Source organism: Myodes glareolus, chromosome 9 (genome assembly GCF_982192425.1).
Source record: "Myodes glareolus chromosome 9, mMyoGla1.1, whole genome shotgun sequence".
NCBI lineage: Eukaryota > Metazoa > Chordata > Mammalia > Rodentia > Cricetidae > Myodes > Myodes glareolus.
The window spans coordinates 56,318,742-56,340,066 of NC_142034.1; the positions used below are offsets into that span (position 1 = coordinate 56,318,742).

At 45.7% G+C, this 21,325-nt stretch overlaps 1 protein-coding gene and 1 long non-coding RNA gene across 6 annotated transcripts in view; one reads left to right on the forward strand and one right to left on the reverse strand.

Moving 5' to 3' along the window:
- Cfap52 (cilia and flagella associated protein 52) overlaps positions 1–18,897 on the forward strand; it is a 44,171-nt gene extending 25,274 nt beyond the window's left edge. Inside the window, exons 7-14 of the mRNA XM_048448303.3 lie at positions 2,358–2,458; positions 3,389–3,559; positions 5,783–5,931; positions 9,515–9,660; positions 12,561–12,712; positions 16,406–16,508; positions 17,349–17,460; positions 18,459–18,897. Of these exons, the coding sequence (XP_048304260.1) occupies positions 2,358–2,458; positions 3,389–3,559; positions 5,783–5,931; positions 9,515–9,660; positions 12,561–12,712; positions 16,406–16,508; positions 17,349–17,460; positions 18,459–18,634 (1,110 nt within the window). The 3' untranslated portion in view covers positions 18,635–18,897. The remainder of the gene's footprint in view (positions 1–2,357; positions 2,459–3,388; positions 3,560–5,782; positions 5,932–9,514; positions 9,661–12,560; positions 12,713–16,405; positions 16,509–17,348; positions 17,461–18,458) is intronic.
- LOC125409361 (uncharacterized) lies at positions 13,077–21,287 on the reverse strand. 5 transcript variants are annotated; one of them, XR_015738844.1, is made up of 5 exons: positions 20,960–21,287; positions 20,164–20,822; positions 18,515–18,812; positions 15,804–15,978; positions 13,079–14,370 (listed from the first exon to the last, which is right to left on the reverse strand). It is a non-coding gene; the product is annotated as an uncharacterized LOC125409361 (long non-coding RNA). The 5 variants fall into 5 exon arrangements; XR_007234769.3 differs by having other exon boundaries at positions 13,081–14,370; positions 15,804–15,981; positions 20,960–21,285; XR_015003618.2 differs by lacking the exon at positions 20,164–20,822 and having other exon boundaries at positions 13,077–14,370; positions 15,804–15,981; positions 20,960–21,283.
- Between the last annotated feature and the right edge of the window lie 38 nt (positions 21,288–21,325).

Here is a 21,325-nt window from a genome sequence, read left to right on the forward strand (position 1 = left end):
GGATGTATCTATGTGTCTCTCGGGCTGTGGTCTGAGTAGTCCAATAATAGCTGTCTCCTAGCAGAGAGGCCAAGGATCATGACTCTGGTTGTCTCAGCAGTACCAATATGGTGCTGGAGTCCCAGGGAAGTCCCAGACAGCTCAAAGTCTTCATTCTGCATTAGAACCCCAAAGAAGTAGGCTCTGACACCAGCAAAGGAACACCTCAGGAACAAAACAGATGAACCTGCCAGCAAGAGTAAGGGCAAGCAGGCTAAGAGCAAAAATTTCCTTCATCTGTCCTTTTAGATAGGCTGCCACCAGAAGTGGTGGCCCAGATTTAGAGTTGGTCTTCTCATCTCAAAGGACCCAATCAAGAAAATCCATTATGGGCACACGCATGATCTTAGTGGATCCCAGATGTAGTCAGGTTGACAACTACTGTAGCCATCCCAGGAGTTTTCTTAGGGGAAAACTACGAGTTTCTAAGTGGAGCCTCGAAGAGTTAAAGCTCTGCACAAGGCATCATCACCAAGAAGCTAAGAGATCAAGCCACAGAGTGGGAATATGTTTTGCAAAGACTTGTGTGGTAGTTTGAATGTAATTGGTTGACATAATCCCATAATCTCACACAACTGGGTGTGGCTTTGTTGGAATGGGTGTGGCCTTGCTGGAGGAAGTGTGTCACTGTGGGAGTGGGCTTTGAGGTTCCATATACTCAGGATACTACCCAGTCGTCTCAGATGATTTCTTGTTGCCTGCAAGATGTAGTAGCAATCTCAGCTCTAGCGCCACCTCTGCCTGCAAGCTGCCATGCTCCCTGCCATGGCGATAATAGACTGAACCTCTGAAACCGTAAGTGAGCCCCCTCATTTAAATGTTTCCTTTATAAGAATTGCCATGGTCGTGGTGTCTCTTTGCAGCAATAAAAACCCAAACTAAAACAACAGGTCTGCTAAAGCACACAGTTACCACCTCTTCCTTCTCATTCTCAAGCCTTTGTTTTTCTTCTCAGACCCTGTGGAATGCCTTTCAAGTCAGAACAGGCAAAATCCAGCTTCAAGAAACTTGAAAGGATGTATTTATTTTTTGATATTCAAACCTCGGTTTTTGTCTCTTGTGATGCTAGGGACCAGACCCAGGGCCTTGTACTTGCTGGGTCAGCACTCCAATCACTGGACTGTAAGGCCAACAACCTTCAAAAGTCATTAAGACATAAGCTCATTTAGTCATATACTAAAGATGTTGGATATTTTAAAATAAAATATTAGCCATTATCTTAGTTGGTTTTACATAGCTATAACAAAATGCTAGAAACTAGGTAATTCATGAACAATGGAAGTTCAATCAGTTCATGATCCTAGAGGCTGGGGCTTCTAGAAGCCCAGCATTCACATCTGTGAAAAACAGTGGGCCGCATCATCCCATGAGGGAAGGCCAAATATGAAGATAGCCTACAGTGAAAAAGCAAGAGTTACTTTTTACTAAGTCTGGGGACCGAGTGCTCTCCCTTTCTGAGCCTGCAAGTATCTAGGAGTACAGACAGGCAAGCAGCTATGTGATCTATGTGCTGAACCACTCTCTTGCTAACCAGTACCATCCCCATCTGTGGGGAAAGAGGCTTCATGACTTTTTTTTTTTTTTTGAGATAGGGTTTCCTTATGGATGGCCTGAAACTCACAGAGATCCACCTGTCTCTGGCTCCCAGTTGCTGGGACTAAAGGTGTGTGCCACCACAACTGGTTCATGACCTAATCTCAAACACTCGTTGGGGGCAGCTACACTCAAACCATAGCAATCACACACATTTTAAATTAGAACCTTATGGAGCATGTTATGAACTGTCAATCATTCCTCCATATATTTGAAGACTGTCTGGAATCTTAAATGTGTTTTCAACTATTTGGTAAGATTGTATACCATATGTCTTAGCTCAGAAAATACAGCCACTAAGAAATCTCCTGTCCTGTCTTGGGATGTCATATTGGACCCTGCATTTATAGGAATTAAAGTCTGGTGGAAACCATGGCAACTGAAGAACTAGCTCACCGAGGCTGCACTTATGCCTCCTGCTGGAACTGGACTTGAGCGCATGGAGAGATGAGCATTACTATACGTACGGTCAAATGCACGGGTGATCTTAGGGAGGAAGGATGGCAAAGCTTGACCACTTCTTGCAGTACCAGGAAGGCTACCTCCCAAGATAACTTGTAGATGTAATTGAACGTTCTTGGATAACCTGGAGGTACACTGTGATCTTCACCACACAATAAGTGCAGATTTGAGGTGACCTCCACCACGCTCCCTTGTGTCAGGTGTTGCATTGATGTTTAATGACAAAACCCTTGGGCCTCTCACAGCCTTGTTTCTTCCCCTAGGGAGTGTCGGCTGTCAGGTGCCTGAAGATGGGTGGTTTGTTGGTCGGCTCCGGAGCTGGCATGCTGGTCTTCTGCAAAAGCCCGAGCTACAAACCCATCAAGTGAGTTCTGGACCCAGAGAACTGGGGTAGATAGAGACCCACTAGAGCTGCGGGTCTCAGCCTGGGTATTGCCTAAGACCATCTGCATGTCAGATACATTGTGATCCATAACAGTAGCAAAATTACAGTTATGAAGCAGCAACAAAATAATTTTATGGTTTGGAGCTTACAACATAAGGAGCTGTATTAAGGGGGTTGCAGCATCAGGAAGGTTGAGAACCACTGCACTGGAGAGACGTTTGCTTAAATCCAACAGCGAAACAAAGAACAATATTTGCCAATCATTGTGGCTCACACCTTTTAAGCCCAGCACTTAGGAGGCAGAAGAGACAGGAGGATCTCTGTGAGTTCCAGACCAACCGCTTCTACACAGAGTTGCAAGCCATTCAGAGCTACACAGTGAGGTCCTGTTTCAAAGGAAAATCATATCTGATTAAAGAATTGCATCTTGCTATTAAATGAGTAGCTGAATCACAAGGGCCAGTGGTTTCTTCCCATGAAAAAGTTCATGTAAAACCAAACCAAAGCCATTTGCTGTGACCCAGAGGCACACCACCCTTTGATAAGTCACATAACTTGGTTGTATACCACACTGAGATATAACAGTGGGACTATACATGACCTTTCCTCCTAATTTTTCAAGTTATCTTTAGATTTATTATTGGTGCCCAGGAGCCTTCCTGCCTTGAACAAACCATTTCAGACTGCATCGCCCTGATAGACCTTCTCTGAGTGTTTAAACCCACAATGGTAAACCCTTCCTTCCTGATCATGGATGTGCAAGATTGTGAATAACTCAGGCCTTCCCACCTGTGTCACTTCCTTGAGGGCCTGTCTCACACCAATGGCTAGCTTGTGTCCTCTGCGATCAGATAAGCAAATGCTTGCTGGTTGAGTGACTCTGTTTCCCCTTTATTCTTCTCCCCAAAGGAAACTGCAGCTGCAAGGAGGTATCACTTCTATCACACTCCGGGGAGAAGGGCACCAGTTCTTTGTAGGGACAGAGGAATCGCACATCTATCGTGTGAGCTTCACTGACTTCAAAGAGACTCTCATTGCTACGTGTCACTTTGAAGCCGTCCAGGACATTGTCTTTCCATTGTAAGTAGAAGAGGAATGTTAGAACGTAGAGGTCTGATGAAGTGTGCAAGGGAGTTTCATTCTATTCAAGGACTTTCAAGATGCATTAATAGAATTATTTTCCTGATGAATCTTTTCTAATGTACTGAATTATTTTATAGGACCTATAAAGATTTATTTATTTGTATTTGAAGTGTGTGGGTGTTTTGGCTGCATGTATATGTACAATACCTGTAGAGGCCAGAAGAGGACATCAGATTCCCGGGAATTGGTTTAAAGACTGTCATGAGCCACCATGAAAGTGTCAGGAATCAAACCCGGGTCCTCTGGGAGAGCAGAGGCTGATCTTAACTAACTGCTGGCCATCTCTCAGGATTTCCAATGGATGTTTTTGGTTTTATCTTGTTTTGTTTTTAATTACCTTCATAGTTACATTGGTTTTCCTTCCTCTAGTTTGTATATTTATTTTTTTAATGCTGGACTTTGGGCAAATGAGATGGCCTATTGGGTAAAGGCACTTGCTGCCAAGCCTAATAAGCTGAGTTTAAACGATCCTTGGACCCACACAATAAAGTACCAGGAGCTCTCCCGCAAATTGTCCTCCAGCCTCCACACATCTGCTGTGGTGCATGCTCATGCACGCACGGAAATAAATCAATACATATTATGATTTGGAGCTCGTTATTACATTTAGCAAAGTCCGTCCCATGAAGTCGGCCAGTTTTTTGCTCTCAGTTTCCTGTGTTTAGCTTGCACTGCAGACACCAACGTCATTGCTAGTCAGATGCAGGCCTATGTTAGAACTCAGTCCCCGATGCAGTGAACTGCAGCTTTGGTTCCCTGAGCCCTTCTGGTTTAGGGCTTGCATTTTTTCTAAGAGGTGGGGGAGAAGCTGGAGCTTGCTATTGAAGCGAATCTTTATTGGGAAGTGGGTTACTTTCTTACTAGGTTCAATTTCCACTCTTTCCCCAAGGACTTTGGTGGACTCAATCTCTAAAATTTTCTGGTTGTAGTGCTTTTTATAAAAATATACTTAAGGGTTTTATTCTCTCTCTCTCTCTCTCTCTCTCTCTCTATCTCGTGTGTGTGTGTGTGTGTGTGTGTGTGTGTGTGTGTGTGTGTACAGTTACATGTGTGCCATGATGCGCATGTGGAGGTCAGAGGATGACTCTTTTTTTCTTTCAAGACAAGGTTTCTCTGTAGCTTTGGTGCCTATCCTGGCACTAGCTCTTGTGGACCAGACTGGTCTCAAACTCACAGAGATCCGCCTGCCTCTGCCTCCCGAGTGCTGGGATTAAAGGTGTGCGGCACCACCGCCTGGCTAGAGGATGACTCTTAGGAGTTCTTTTTGGCTACCTAATTTCAAACTCTGAACTCTACTCTGAGTGTGTAGATGGGATCTACTTGGTTTTTTTTTTCTATTAATTCTAAAGTGAGTAAACCTTAAAACTGGAGAGACTCTAGCATCTTTTGGAATATGTTTAAGATGAAATGCTTGAGGAGTGTGTAGATCAGTGGTTAGCTTTGGTCTTCCCAGTGACTAAGGAGAACTTTATGGTTAAGATGGTGTTTTTCGCCCTAATGCCACGCCCTTTCTTTTCAAAACTGGAGTCATCTGTAATCATCTGGCATCTTGGTAATTTACATCCCATGCAAAGAGGCCCCTTCCCCAGCCCGACTGACCAATTACTCAGATCCTTTTTTCATTCATGATTTCTTATTTTCTCAGAACTGAACAAAAAAGGGGTAAATGTGAATTTTACTGCATTGCCATCTTCTTCTGTGTAATTTTAATAAGATTTTTCAACTCCATTGGAATCTCTTCTTTTAATAAAGACATTCCATGGATATATTTGTCTCACAAGATGCTACTTGGCTAGGTGTATCCAGGGCCTTCAGAGTAATCCATATCCATACCTCACATGCATAGACATTTTTCTGTGAGTCGATCATATCCCTCCCTTCAAAGTAGTTTAAAATACAGAACTGTGACCATTCCTCTAACTTATCAATTTATAAACAACTTTGCACCGACTCTTCCAAAAGTGAAAAGATGACAAAAGATTTTCCACAGAGGCTGTGAGGAATCGGTTGAGTGTCTCTCCACACAAGTGACCTCTAAATCACACCCTCAGGTAATTGGTATGCAAAGTGCATGCTGCCCGGCAGCCTTATGAGGCACATTTGGTACACACTGAACACGGCACGTCTTTGATGGTTTGTCCCTCAATGACTTCTTCGTAGCGGTACTGCTGAGCTATTTGCTACATGTGCCAAGAAAGACATCAGGGTGTGGCACACAATGTCCAACCGGGAGCTGCTTCGGATCACCGTGCCCAACATGACCTGCCATGGCATCGACTTCATGAGAGACGGCAGAAGCCTCATCTCAGGTGACAGGATGTGCATGGTGACACACGGCCTGAAAGGTGGAGGCAGAAGGACCAGGAGTTCAAGGCTATTCTTGAGTTCTAGAGGCCAGCCTGTGCTACATGAGAGCCTGTCCCAAACCAGCAACCAAACAACAGAAAATTTGGTAGTTGCTCCCAATGGAAGTTTGGATCTAGGGTCTGGCTGGGATTTCAATCCTTGGCATCCTCATTCTCTACTAATGTCTGAATGCCTTCTGGCATCCATCCTCCTTCCCTTAGGGTCTAGCTTCTTCTGGGAGTTCCGGTATAGCTGGAAGGTTTCCTGGGTGGGAAGAACCATGCCTCTCACACTGTTTCACTTACCAGGGATGCTTTGCTTAGTAGAGAGAATAGTCAGTGCTGAACTGGACTGGAGGCATAGTATGCACAGGATTGTGGATTAGAACTCATTTGTAGAAGAGAGAAAAATCCAACCCAAACTAAGATGTGCTTTAAAGAATTTCCCCCCCAAGACAGGGTTTCCCTGTGTAGCCCTGGCTGTCCTGGAATTCTTTCTGTAGACCAGGCTGGTTTTGAATTCACAGATCCACCAGCCTCTGCCTCCCAAGTGCTGGGATTAAGAGGCATGCACCACCATGGCTGACCCAAAAAATTCTTTTTAATTTTACATTCATTTATATACAATTCTATGTGCATGAACAAAGTTTTGTTGTTTTTTTGTTTGTTTGTTTGTTCTAAGAGGGCTCTAGTAACACGCACTGGTCTTGAACTTGCTGTGTAGCTGAGGATGGCCTTGGGCTTCTGCTCTTCCTGACTCTAACTTGTGAGTGCTGGTAAAAGGGAAAGGTTTTTAAATGTCACTTATTTATTTATGTGCGTATTTATTTATTTATTTATTTATATGTTATGGGTGTTTTGCCTGCATGTATGTCTGTGTGTACCACATGCCTGCCTGGTGCCCACAGAAGCAGAAGAGGGCACTAGATCCCATGGAACTGGAGTAACAGACCTATAGGTACCTGGAATATAAACTTGAATCCTCTGGAAGAGCAGCCAGTGCTCTCAACCACTGAGCCATCTTTCCGGTCCCTAAACAGAAAAATTTTAAATATGATTTATGCCAAACTGATGTTCTAACGTAAGTTATAGATTCTATAAGATACATGGTGCGTGAGATCCTATTATTCTGACATTTGGGAGGTAGAGGCGGGGGAATTAGCGATTCAAGATCATTCTTGTTATATATCAAGGTTGTTGCTAGCCTGGGCTATAGGATACCCTGACTCAAGAAACCAACTCCCTTCCAAATTATAAATACCACATATTTCTCCTCTAAATATTTCCATATATCTCTCTAAAAATATTTTTCTATGAAGCAATAATTTCTTAATATCTTGAGTAATCTATATCAAATTTCCCTAGTGGTCAAAAATAAATGTATTGGTTTACACTAGGGAAAAGTCAAGCGGATCTGAGTGAAGCTATTAAAACAGAGACCTAGGAGCCCATCCTCTCTTTCCTTGGCTCTGTTTCCTCCTTCCCCTGCCCCCTATGTCTTCTCCCCTGAGAGACTTACATTGTGCCCAGCTTCTTGAACAAGGGAATCTTAGAGTCATCCTTGCCTCTACTATGTTTCTCTTACACCTTTATCAATGTGCCCCAAATGACCCCATCTCAACGGACAGCTGTAGGTCCATTGATGGTCATCTTCTCCATCCTGGTCCTGGCCACTGCCAGCTCTTCTAGACCGCCCCAGTAGTTCCTATTACTCCTGTCTGCTTCTTCTCTTGCCCACCAGCCTTTTCTCCCCACAGAAACCAAAGGTCTATTTTCAAATGTTAAATTAGGTCTTGCCATTTGCTGGGCTTTGCAAGCCTCTTCCCCCAGCAGTCACCTGCAAGGCCCTATAGGACTTTACTACTGACTGCCCTCCCTACTTCTTATCTCTTCTTCTCAACCGGCTCACCTCCCCTGCCGTGCTTGCAACACACTGGGCATGCAGATTTTACTCTAGCTGTTCTGTTGGCCTGGAATGTTCTTACTCCGAGCCCCTTCATTCCCTCTGACTTCCTCATGTCTTTGCTGAAATGGGATCTACCCTGAGCAGCCTATTTAAAATGGCTAAGCTCAAGAGACAGCACTAAAGTTGACGAGCAAATGCCGGCTGCACACAGACCTGGGAGAACGTATTCCAGGTGGAGGGAACAGAGAGGGCAGAGGCCCCGAGGTGGAAACTCGCTTGATGTATTTAAGGACTAGCAGGCGTGTTAGTGTATCTGGAGCTTATTAGTTACGAGAGGGGTGGGGCCTCAGGAAGAGTGATAGCAGAGGAAGCCAAAGAGGTAGGTGGGCGCCACGTACGAGGTAGTGTGCAGAATAAAGAGCTGGATTTGGGGACTGGGGAGAAGAAGAACACATACTGACTGGTCTTGCAGAGTTCAGTTCCCAACACCCACGCCAACCATTTATTGATTCAGGCCCTGGGGAACCGATGTTCTCTTCTGCCCTCCTCGGGCACCTGCACTGACGTGCACACACTCACACACACATTCTTTTTTTTTTTTTTTAAATCAGTATTTTTTTAAGTTGGATTTTAATTCTAGGACAGTGGGGAAAATTTTGTGGAGGTCTTGATCGGGAAGGGGACTGGGTTTTAAAAAGGGGCTGATTGTAAGCGGGGGGGGGGGGGGGTGCAGGGGAGAAGCTACTGAGAGGGCTCACGAGAGAGGAGGCTGCAGCTTGAATGGGGCAGTGCCAGCAGCGGTGGGGGAGGAGGTCAGAGCCTAGATGTTTGTGACGGTGGAGCTGAAGGGACTTCCTGATGGATTGACTGTTGAGTTGTAGGCTTGGAACAGAAAGGAATCAAGAATTAACAGTGACTCCGAGGTTCCTGCCTTGAGCAAGGCTTTGGTTGAGGTGGCAAGATGGTGAGAATCAGGGAAGGAGTATCAGACTTAAAGGTGGGGGAAGCTAGGAGAGGAGTGGATTTGAGAGGCTGAGGCAGGAGGACTAAGTTTGAACAGCCTGGGCTACACAGTGAAACCCTGTCTCAGATAACCACAAAAATAGGTGAATGAGAAAGCAGAGGTTGTTTGGACTTGTGAGCCAATGCATCCTGGGTGCGGTAACAATTACATGGGTAACAGGCAGTGGTGGCACACGCCTTTAATCCCAGCACTCAGGAACCAGAGGCAGGAGGTTCTCTGTGAGTTCGAGGCCAACTTGATCTTCAGAGTGAGTTCCAGGACAGCCAGGGCTACAAAGAGAAACCTTGTCTGGAAAAACGAAACCAAAACAAACCAAAAAAATGCTAATAATGATGATGAAGAAAGTGGAGTAAAAGCAGGCCTCCTTCACCTGCCATGAGATACACTTCTAGGCCAGTGCACCCCAGACTTCTTCCTCCCGCTTTCCAGGTGTGACCAGTTTGGGAGGTCGGAGAAAAGGTCGCAAGGGGACTGGTCCTTGCTGAGGTTAGCCTCTCCTTCCACTCACACCGTTTCCTCCAGTTTTCACTCTCACTGGTGATTCAGGAGACTGTCAATCTTCAGAGAAAGTCGGCAAACATACTGACAGTGTGCCTTTTGTCTCCTTCCTGTGCCAGCATGGGATGATGGAAAGATCCGAGCCTTTGCTCCAGAGACAGGTCGGCTGATATACACCATTAACAGTGCTCACAGGATTGGAGTAACCGCCATTGCTACCACCAGTGACTGCAAACGGATCATCAGTGGCGGAGGAGAAGGGGAGGTACACTTCTAAATGACATTTAAAAAAAAAGTCTTTAACTTAGAGCAACTAACTCAAAGGAGGCTATCCATTGTTCATTTTGATTTTCTTTTTTAGTTTGAAATTTTATTTATTTATTTTTTATGAGTATGGGCATTTGCATGCATGTACGTAGAAGGAACTCTAATTGTTCTTAATAATAACAACCCGGACTCAGATATTAGGGGGTGAAGCTGAGAGATGAGAGAAGCAGGCAGCCTGAGGAGTCAGTGTGAGCAGGCAGTCTGAGGATCAGTAGAGACAGGATGGCCCCTTCGGTCTGGGCACTGGTGGAGGTGAAAAGTCGCCCTAGTGGCTGCACCCCTTCTCTGACCCTTCGGCTTTCACCGCCTGATATCCGACTCTGGGTTTTATTCATTAAGTCTAATTAGAATTTGTGCTCCCCATGCATGGCGTGTGTGGGCAGTGCCCCAAGAGGCCAGAAGAAGGCATGGAATCCCCTGGGACTGTAGTCACAGGCCATTGCTAACTGCTGTTTGGCTCATGGGACTCAAGCCCAGGTCCTCTGGAAGAACAGCCGAGACATCTGTCAGCCTCTGCATTTCGTTTTGAAGTATGTACCCGCGCTAGAATTCAGAAAGGGTCAAATTAAGATTTTTGACGAGATCGTAAAATACATCATGAATTCAAGTTCTAATGCTTTAAACAGACATTCAGTCTACCTGTTTACAGAAAGGGTGAGTAAGAAAAAGACAGGAAAACAGCCTGTTTGGAACCAAGCTGGGGAAGCAAGTTAATGAGTTGCCGGTTTGACAGACTCGTTCTTTCCCCCAAGAACCATAGCTGAATCAGTTGTCTTCGTCTTACCTCTTAAAGAAGGTGATAGAGGAACAGTTCGTTAACACAGGCATTAATTTTAACTTTTAGACAAGAGTTCACTATGTGGCCTCCGGCTGGCCTGAAACTTGCAATGTAAACCAGAGCGGCCTTGAATTCACAGAGATCCCCCCCCCTGACTCTGCCTCCCAAATGCTGGGATTAAAGGTGTGTGACACCATGCCAGCTTTGACTATTGTTTTAATGTTGCTACATTCAACTTTGTCTTCAAATTATTTTGAAGATCTTAAAAGCATTTTATTCTCAGGTATATTTAGGGTCTCTCTTTCTATGTCCCCATTTTTTTTCTTTTGAATCCCAAAGCTTTGTTTTCGTCTACATTTTTCCCCCTTTGAATTCCAAAGCCTTGTTTTTGTTTACGTAGGGGGAGTTCCCCTCCTTTCTCTTCTCAGCTATCATAGGAAGAGTTTTTCAGAGAAAAGACCCAGCATCTCGGGGAAACCCTTGGGAAAATCTGGGCAAGTGAGGTGAATGGCTGGGCTGAAATGTCCCCCTCTTCCAGCATGTAACACGGACTGTGACCTCTCTGTGCCTCGGAGCCCTGAAGTATACTGAAAATAGCCACATTCTTACGGAAAAAACATACTCCTCTCTGTAAAATGTGTGTGCGCGTTTACCATCGGAGCCCTGCTATCTGACCAGCCCACGTCTCTTTCCTGCTCTGTGCCCCATAGCCTCCCGCTGGCTTGGTCCCCTCCCTCACCACTTCCACCACGCTTGCTCGCTCTTGTCCGCATCTCCACATCCTCACTTGCTCCCTCATATGTCAGGAGCTTTTGTCTTGCTGGTGTCCAAACCTGTCCAGACCATGTGAGCTACAGTCACTTGAGTTCACTTTGGGAGAAAGAAATCACACTTCGCACTTGCATTGTTTGGCCTACTGGTTAGACTTTCCAAGTCCCTCCCTCAACCCTCATTCAGCCATTGTAGATTCCCCTCATATACTTTCCAGACTTTTAATTTTTTTAAATTTTAACTTATTTTTTGAGACAGGTTTTTTTTTTTTTGTGTGTGTGTGTGTGTGTGTGTGTGTGTGTGTGTGTGTAGCCCTGGTTGTCCTGGAACTCTCTCTGTAGACCAGACTGGCCTCAAACTCAGAGACGGGCCTGCTTTTGTCTCCTGACTTTAGGGATTAAAGGTGTGCACCACCATACCCAGCCTCTGTACTGATTTTCTAAAATGTTTTCATTTTGAGATTAATATGACATAATCACCCCCTTCCCTTTCTTCCCTCAAAACCCTCCCAGATATGTCTCCTTGTGCTTTTTCAAATTCATGGCTTCTTTTCCCAGTAATTGTTGTTATATGTGTATACACACACATATGTATATATATATGTATATGTGTATATATATATGTATATATATTCCTAAATTTTAAAATTATGTGTGTAGGCAATTGTATTACTTATGAATTTCATTTCAGGAGAATAAGCAGGCATTGGAAAATATTTACCATAGAAAATGGATATTGGGTTCCAGTTCAGTTCACTACCATTGCTCAGGAGCTCACCCCAAGTCCAAGGTGGGCTATATAGTGGGGCTCTGTCCCCATATATAAAGGACAATGGCAATTAGATTCTCTGAGGCTGAATATCACTGGTTTCCAATGACTAAAACCGAACAGCTGATGTGAAAGTTTAAATATGGCTTTGGGTAGCTGGAGCTTTCCTGATGGCAGGAGAAATTTGAGAGCAATGCTCAGCAGAAGCGAGGAGACAGGTTCTTTCTCTGGGCTTAGAAGCCCTTGCGATATTGATTCTCGTAGTGGGAGCCTGATCATTTTCTCTGTCTGAAAGTAGAAGCAGGTCTGAGGTTGGAAGCAGCGCCATGCACACCTGGTGGGATGCCGATCACATTTTGTACATGCCCCTGCCCCGAAGTGTTGCATTCCCATCCTGCCTGGCTGAAGTGGGAAAAGGGAATTAAACGGTCACACCCAGCAGAGAGGGAAACACTCCCCGGGTCTTCCCCAATCCCTTCCAAAGGGGTTTGTGTTGCTAGCCTGTGCTTTGGGGCCCACAGGTAAGGGTGTGGCAGATAGGCTGCCAGACCCAGAAGTTGGAGGAGGCGCTAAAGGAGCACAAGTCTTCTGTGTCCTGTATCAGGGTGAAGAAGAACAATGAGGAGTGTGTCACTGCCAGCACCGATGGGACGTGCATCATTTGGGACCTTGTGTAGGTACCTGGGATGGCTAGGAAGGTTAACACAGCACTTACAGAGGTCCCAGCATCCTGCTGAGCACAGCAAAGATCCCAGAGGGGTGCATTAGTTTACTTCCTTGCTGTTGGGACAAAATATTTAACAAAAGCAACTTAAGGAGTTGGGAAGTAAAGGGTTTATTTTGGCTCATAATTTAAGAATACTGTTCATTGTGGTGGGGAGGCATGACAGCAGGGTGTGAGGTGACTGGGCATGTTGTGTCTGAAATGCATGTGGTTCGCGACTTGCTTTCTGCCTTAAAGTGGTTTTTTTTTTTTTTTTTGAGGGGGACTTTTTGTTTATTTATTTATTTATTTATTTATTGGACTTTTAAGACAGGGTTTCTCTAGCTTTGGAACCTGTCCTGGCAATTGCGCTATAGACCAGGCTGGTCTTGAACTCATAGAGGTCTGTCTGTCTCTGCCTCTGGAGTGTTAGGATTAAAGGAGTGTGCCACCACCGCCCGATTTTGTATTTTTATTTTACACCTATGGGTGCTTTGGCTGCATGTATGTCTATGTGCCACATGTATGCCTGGTGCCTGCAAAGACCAGAAGAGGGCACCACATCTCCTGTAGTTGGAGTTACAGACAGTAGTGAGCCACCATGTGGGTTCTAGAAACTGAACCTTGGTCCCCTGGTTCTCTGAAAGAGCAATCAATGCTCTTTACCACTGGGTCATAGATCCAGTCCCTCACTCTGCTTTTTAGATAGTTCAGGATCCCAGCTCATGGAATAGTGTGCATCCAGGATGGTCCTTCCTACTCAGTTGACCCTCTCTGGAAGCATTTTCACAGACATGCCAGAATGTGTATCTCCTAGGTGATTCTAAATCCAGTCAAGCCAACGATCGAGATTAACCACCCCTAATAAAAGCTTCTTAGAAGGCCTTGGACTCCCTGGCTGTCCAAGGGTTATAGATGCCAGTGGGGGAAATATGGTCTCCAGGAAGAACCAAATATCAGAAGTTTCTGGGCAGACAGGGAAGTAGTTTTTCAGATACATGCAGTGAAGCATGATCTAATGCAAATCCATTCAACCTAAATGTTGATCATTAACAAGGAAAGTTATAGGGCAGGCAGTTCCTCATGTCATCTTGCTAGGTCACGAGCCTGCCCTGGGAGGGAGAGGCATCCCCTCATTTGACCACATTCCAGGGACTGCTTACACTACGAGTAAACCACAGACCCATAGACGATGGCAACGCCTAACGGTGTGGGCCAAAACATGTAAACTTCATCAAAGGAGCATTCAGAGAATTGTCAAAGATGACTTTTAAAATTTTTTTTGACTGTTGGGATTTTTGCTCTGTTTTTATTTTGGAATCAAACCTTCACCCCACCCCCACCCCAATCCTTCGACCCATCACCCTTCTATCACCCTGGGGATGCATGGCATTTGCATAATTGTCTAAAGAGTTTGAGTTAAGTACAGAGGGGAAAAGGAGGTAGAGCTGGTCAAAGATTATGTCCCTTCTTTTTTGAGATGGGGTACCATTGTGACGTCCACGCCGGTCTTGACTCCTCAGGCTCAAGAGATCCTTCCACATCAGCCTCTCAAGTAGCTGTGGAGTAAAGGCCTGTGTCACCATGCCCAGCCGGAATGTTCCCACTTAGAGGGAGGGGAGTGAGGACTGAAAGCAAAACACAACACTTTAAACTAATACACTAAAGAGCGCAAAGCAGGGCTGTGGATACAGTCTAGCTGGTGGCGTGGAAGCACAAGGACCCGGTTTCAAATCCCCAGAACCCACATAAAAGCCAGGCACGGCGGTGCATGCCTGTGATCTCAGCACTTGCGAGGGAGAGACAGAGGATCCCGAGAGTTTGCTCTAGCTGAACCAGTCAGCTCTAGGTTAGAGCGAGGGAGAGAGAAAGAAAGAGAGAGAGAGAGAGAGAGAGAGAGAGAGAGAGAGAGAGAGAGCCTGTCTCAAAAAGGCATAAGGTGGAGGGTGCCTGAGGAAGACAATCAATGTCAAGTTCTGGCCTCCACCTGCACAGTCACACACATGCATGCACACCTGCACACACACACACACACACACACACACACACACATCCCAAAGCACAGTGAGCTCTTATTTTCTCGGTGGGCCTGACTCCCTACTCAGATCTCCAGTCACTGGGAGATCTTGTTTATATGCTTCTTTGGGGTTTTTTTTTTTTTTGGTTGTTGTTGTTGTTTGTTTTGTTTTGGAGACAGGGTTTCTCTGTGTAATAGGCTGTCCTGGAATTTGTTTCATAGACCAGTCTGTCCTTGAACTCAGAGATCCACCTGCCTCTGCCTCCCAAGAGCTGGGATTAGACAGCTTTTCATTGAATAGATTTAGAAGACACCCGTGCTTCTGCATGTCTAATAAGTTCCCATGTGGTGTTGCTGGGCTAAGGCCTAGCCCCATGGACACATGACTTTCCCACTGGGAAAATGTGTACTGAGAAGGGGTATCTGGGTTTATTTTAGTGGCTGGCTTGTGACTGCCTCACATCTTTAACACCTTCCTTTTGTGCAGCAAGCATATTTAATTTGTGCCAAAAATCTTTAAAAATCCTCCGCTCAAACCCTGTGTTTGAAAGCTTCCATTACGAGAAGAAACTGCAGAAGGTGCATTTTCAGCCAGGAGCTGGGCCCGTAAGACAGCCACAGGCGTACCAGCTCCGGAAGAAGCAATTCAGCCGTGCTTCTTGGACAGGCTTAGCATCCCTAATCTTAAGACCCAAACACCCAAAAGCCCAAAACCTTTACGTTTCTTTTTGCCTCATGTCAGTACTGACAAAAGTTTCAGATTTTCCACTTCCATTTTTCAGATCAGGGATGTTTAGCCAGAAAGCCTATGCATATTCCTGAATCCACCAAAGTCTGAAGTAGCCTAAGCTTGCTTACAGTGTCCAAGGCAAGAGGTTCTCAAACTTGTGTTGTGTCTGCACAAAACCATCAGTGGGAAGGCTGGTTTCAAACACATACATATCTCTGGGCCTCCATCACAACCTTCTGATTCCAGAACCTTAGGGGTGGGCCCAATAATATCCATTAGAACAGTCTTTCCCCACACTTTGCCGCTCCGCTTACAGGGGTGCCACTTGGCTCCAACGGTGGCCTTGAGACTCCAGACAGGTGGTAGTTTGGCTCTGAATTCAGCATCTTCTACTTCCTTCTCCCTGGAACTTATGGTCTCTCTAGTTTTATGCTCTGTCTCTAGAAGGGGGTACCATTCTTAGCCCTTGTCTTCTGACTCTTGCTGACGCTTCTGGTGGGAGGAGACGTAAGAACAGAGCAGAATAATCAGAAGGCTACTTTACAATTTAAAAAAACAAAACAACAACCAAAAAACCCCAACCATATGTGTGTATACACGTGAAGCCAAAAGAGGGCATCAGATTTCCTGGAGCTAGATTATAGGCCGTTGTGAGTGGCCTGATGCCAGTTCTGGGAACCAAACTCAGGTCCTTTGCAAAGAGCAGCACATGCTCCTAAACTGAAGCTCCAGTCCCCCAGTGTCTGTATTTGACAAAAACCAAACCAAACCAAACCAGGTGCGACCGTGCGAGCAGCAGGAGAAGTCTAAGAAAACCCAGCCCCATCCAAGCTCGCCCAGCTGCACGGCACATAATAAAAACGTTTTCTAGGGGAGGGAAAAGTCGAGTTCCAGAGTGTTTGAATCTCCTTTTCAGGCGACTTAGGAGGAATCAGATGATCCTGGCCAACACCCTATTCCAGTGTGTTTGTTATCACCCCGAGGAATTCCAGATCATCACCAGTGGCACAGACCGGAAGGTAAGCACAGACGGCCCCCCACCGTCCAGAGTCAGTCAACCGGGAATGCCTGCAAATGTTTAAAGGTGGGGTGAGGGGTGGGTGGATTGCATCCTTACTGAACAATTTCTTAAAGTACAGCGATAGAGGATGTGCATAGGTTATATGTAGATAGTGTGTCATCTCACATAGAGGTTAAAGCATGTTTGCATGTTAACCCCCATGGGTGCTACTATGGCCCGACATTAACAGTCCAGAGGACTGATTCTCCTTCTCAGCATCCGTCTCTCCCAGCTTGGTGTCCCATTTCCAGGCAGAGAACAAGGTTAGGTGTCCATTTTCTTTAAATCCCACCCTATGGAATATGTTGTCGCTTTGGGCCAGAAAGGCAAGTTAGGGTCTAGTGAGGGATAAAAGTGACATAGGGTCCAGTCGGACTGGCACAAAGCCCCGTCCCCCAAACCCTGCCAGAAAGAACTCTCCCTCCCACCAGGCCTGCAGTTTGGCCCTCATCCTCAGAGCGCAGAAGCAGATTTCCCCAGTGGTACTTCCCTTCTTTATTTTACATGTTGCAGCAGACCCAATCTGCTTTGCCTTATCAAAAAATCTCTTTCTGTCACTATCCAGGTTTATGGCATATCAACATCTCTTTAAATAGCATGCAAATTTCAAAACCAATACTAAAAATAATAAAATGGTTTCTCCACCCCCTCGCCATGGCCTATTTATAATTCCAACTTATCCCCTCCCAGGGTGTATTTTTGCTACCTTCTATATAAAGTGGAAGCATCTTTTGCGAGCATGTGTGTGGATGGTTCCACTGCACCGACTTCTGTCTGATGCCCTTCTCCTCTATTCCAGATTGCCTACTGGGAAGTATTTGATGGGTCAGTAATCAGAGAGCTGGAAGGTTCCTTGTCTGGGTCGATCAATGGTATGGACATCACTCAGGAAGGAGGACACTTTGTGACAGGTTAGTCCCAGTCCCAAATAAGGTAAGAAAACTCCCAGGGTTCCTTATTTCAGAGGACAAGGAAGTCTTAGGTGAGAGTCAATGAGAAGAGCCAGTAGAGCATCTCAAGGACACCTTGGTTAACATTCAGCCCCAACAGCCCACCACCATGGCTGGAAAAGTCACACTTCAATGAGGGAAGACATTTGGACAGGGCAAAGAGAAAAGACAAGCTTGACATTGTGAGGTCTGCTCTTTGGAGCAGAAATGAGTCTTCAAATCTCTTGAGCCTTTGAGTTGCTTTCCTCTATGTTTTTGGTTGTTTTTATTGTTTTTGTTTTGATAGGATCGTGCTGTATGTAGCTCCCACTGGCCTCGAATTTGTGATCCTCCTGCCTCAGACTCCTGAGTGCTAGGATATGAGGTAGGCCACCATTCCCAGCTCCTCTGCTGTCTTTTTTTACTTACGTATGAGCCACCAGTTTTTTGTTTGTTTGTTTGTTATTATCGAAGAATGTGATGCCTCAATTCCTTCCTGTGAATGAACTAGTTAATATTTTTGGGGGCATTTACCACAGGACATGGCCACTAGAACAGCATTAATACAATTTCCTGCCAGGCTCTTTGATTCTTCAGGACATTAATAAGTGCATTAAAAAAAAGTTCCATAAGCACACTGACTTAGAAAAAGATATTAAACCAGACACAGTGGGATGCTAATACATACACAGGTGTGCTTGTACACCTCTGCATTTGTGGAGAAAAGAGTGGAAAGATCGATCAACAGTTAGGGTGTGGTGGCGGTTAGTTCTTGGTGGCATTTTCCTTTGCATTCTAAATTTATTACAACATACAAAGACTTTTTTTTTTTAGGTCAAGAAAAAGCTTTATATAATAGTGGATTTTTCTTTCTTCAAGCTGTATCATATGGGGGAATGTGTTGAAAATGAAGCACTTATGTGAGGTCGGGGCTGTTTCACTATTCTATGTCAATTAATTGTCATGTAATTGTCTTTCAGGTGGACATGACCATCTGGTCAAAGTTTGGGATTATAATGAGGGTGAAGTGACTCACGTCGGGGTGGGACACAGTGGCAACATCATGGGCATCCGGGTAAGTCCAGGAAACCAGTACATCGTCAGTGTGAGTGCAGATGGAGCCATCCTGAGATGGAAGTACCCATTTGCTTCATGAAGTATGAGGGTTCCCCAGCCTCCACCCTGTACCGAGCACAGCCCTGCCCAAGGCCAAGTGTGGATTGGCTCCAGCACCAGCCATGATTTCTCACGGCTACTTTCATTCTGTAGTCGAAATCCTTTATCTTGAAGTTTCTCCTTTCCTTCACAGTCTTACATTGTACGTTGAAACTGAACTGTTATAGAAAAAATTTGTTCAGAATATAATTTGTTGAGTTTTTAATTATTAATAAATTTGAAGGTGCTGTTTTCTGGCCATAATCTCTTTTTTTATGTCTCCCCAAATCCACAGGCATTCTTCCTGATCTGTCCCCAGGGAGGGATGCTATTTTCTTGTAAAAATAAAATGAATGTGTGTGGTCATGGGGATGGGACTAGGGCCTCAGGCATTGCTAGGTAAGTGTGGCTCCACTGGGCTATCTCCCTAGCTCAAACCTACCCTTTAATTGATCAGTTCATTGGTGAAGCAGCGTGAGCGACTAGGTTTGAACCCACATTTTCGGGCAGGTGTATTGGTTACTTTCATATAGCTGACCACATACCCGATGGAAACAACATAAAGTATGACTTATTCTGGCACAGTGTTTCACATGGTTTGATCCATGATGGCTTTGCCCCTGGCTGGCACTTGAGCGGAACCACACAGTGAAGCTCACGGATGCCCATCACCCCAGGCAGGAAGGAGAGAGGAAGCCAGTGCTCACCCCCTTTATTTACTCTAGGTCCCTGATTCATGTTACGGTAGCGCTCATATTTAGAGTGAGTCTTTACCAACTTAATTAATTCTCTCAAGAACCACCCTTGCAGTCTCACCCAGAGGTACCCTTCAGTCTCTTAGGTGATCTTTAAAAATTATATTTCCTTGTTTATTTATTGTGTGTGAGCATATGTCCATGCTACAGCACATATATAGTGCCAGCGGACCATCTGGGTGGCCAGGTCTTCCTTTCCATCACGTGGTTCAGAGATCAAACTCGGGTCCCCAGGCTTGGTAGCAAGCACCTCTACCTGCTCTACTATCCCAAAGGCCCTCCTAGGTGATTTCTTAATGTGATCAGATTAACTATCACAATTAGCCTACACAACGAGCTCATAAAACAATTTCAGCTTCAGTTTTCTACTTGGCCAAGTAAGAATAAATTTCCACTCGGACATTTATTGTGAGACGCGAGGGAGCTGAACTGGTGATGCTTCAGCGGCATTCCCGACAGAGTTAAACACCAAATGCTTCCTAAGTTGTGTTAGCCAGGCGTGAAGGCACACACCCAGGATTCCAGCACTCGGGAGGCTAAGGTTGAAAGACTGAGTGTGCCAGACCAACCCGGGCTACACAAGTTGATACAGACTCCATTTCACCAACCCCCAAGCCAAAACAAAGCCAACAAAACCCCTAAACTGTTACCCAACAATCCCCCCACCCCCAATAAATCCCCGTGTGTTACTGAGCATCTTGGAATGGTCTCCAAGGTGAAATTCTGGAGATGACTCATTAGAGCTGGCCAAGACCACGACACCTTCAATACTTACCATCGGCAGGGCGATGAAATGAACCTTATGAATTAATCAACCACGTGGGTATCTCTTTGGGGGGGGATGGTGACCTTTTACACTTTGAGTCTCGGACACTACAGGCTATTCTTTAACCTTAACTTGTGCAGCTTTTTGGCACCGAGTAACTGCTGCAATCCTATGTGAAGATCGAGGAGGATATTTAATAAATGATGACCACTTATTAAATAGCAAGTCACATTTCTGGGTACTGGCGTAATACTGACTCCAGAAAGCTGCTGCTCTCTTTATGAGCAGAAACTGATGAGAAATTCATTTTGCAAGACCTTGCCTGATTAATTATAAACCTGACAGTTATAGGATAAAAGGAGCCCAGGCCTCTAGGGTTACCCAGGGAATAAAGGGCGGGGCAAGGCCAAACTAATTCTGATTGGGTGGCGATAACAGAATTTTGCGTGGAGGAATGAAACAGCAACCGGGTAGGGGGCGCGCCTGAGACCCGGCAAACTTGCTGCCGAGCAAATTCTGGGGTTGTAAAGGGCTTGAACTCGGCAGTGCACCCAGCGGGGGTCGAGTTCCGGTTTCTCTCATTTCGTTGCCTTAACCGCTCTGAGCTCCCTTCACCGATGAAAACCAAGACGATCAAGTCTCCCAAGTTTTTGGAAAATGACTGTATCCTAGTGTGAAAAAAACAAACAACAGGAACAACAAGATAAAGAAAAGCAAACCTAACCCACTAGTACTCCCAGTTCTAGTGCAGAGACGGGTGCAGGCAAAGCCTGCAAAGGAAGTGGCGCCACCTGACCGCACACACCTGAACCTGTGCTCCCTACCGGCACAGCTGCCAGCGCGCTCCTCTCGGCAAACCTGAGTCACCCGGGACACCGCTCGCCGGTCATTTTTCGTCGTCTTCACCTGGCTCCCAAGACCAGAAAAACTTAACCAGAGCCTGGGCTTTGCTTTCCAACCCCCGGGTTGTCTCCGCAGCTTAGGGATGGGCGGAGAAGGCGAACAGAGGGGAAAGGCCTGTTCCAAGGCGGGAAGGAAGGGCGGGCAAGTCCACTAGGCGGGCTCTAGGGGATTGCATTCCCAGTCGGGGCCGCGGGGGCGGGAGCCCAGCGGCGGGCGCTGCCCCAGGGCCGGATTCCCGCGCGGGGTGGGGCGGGGCGGCGACGGGACG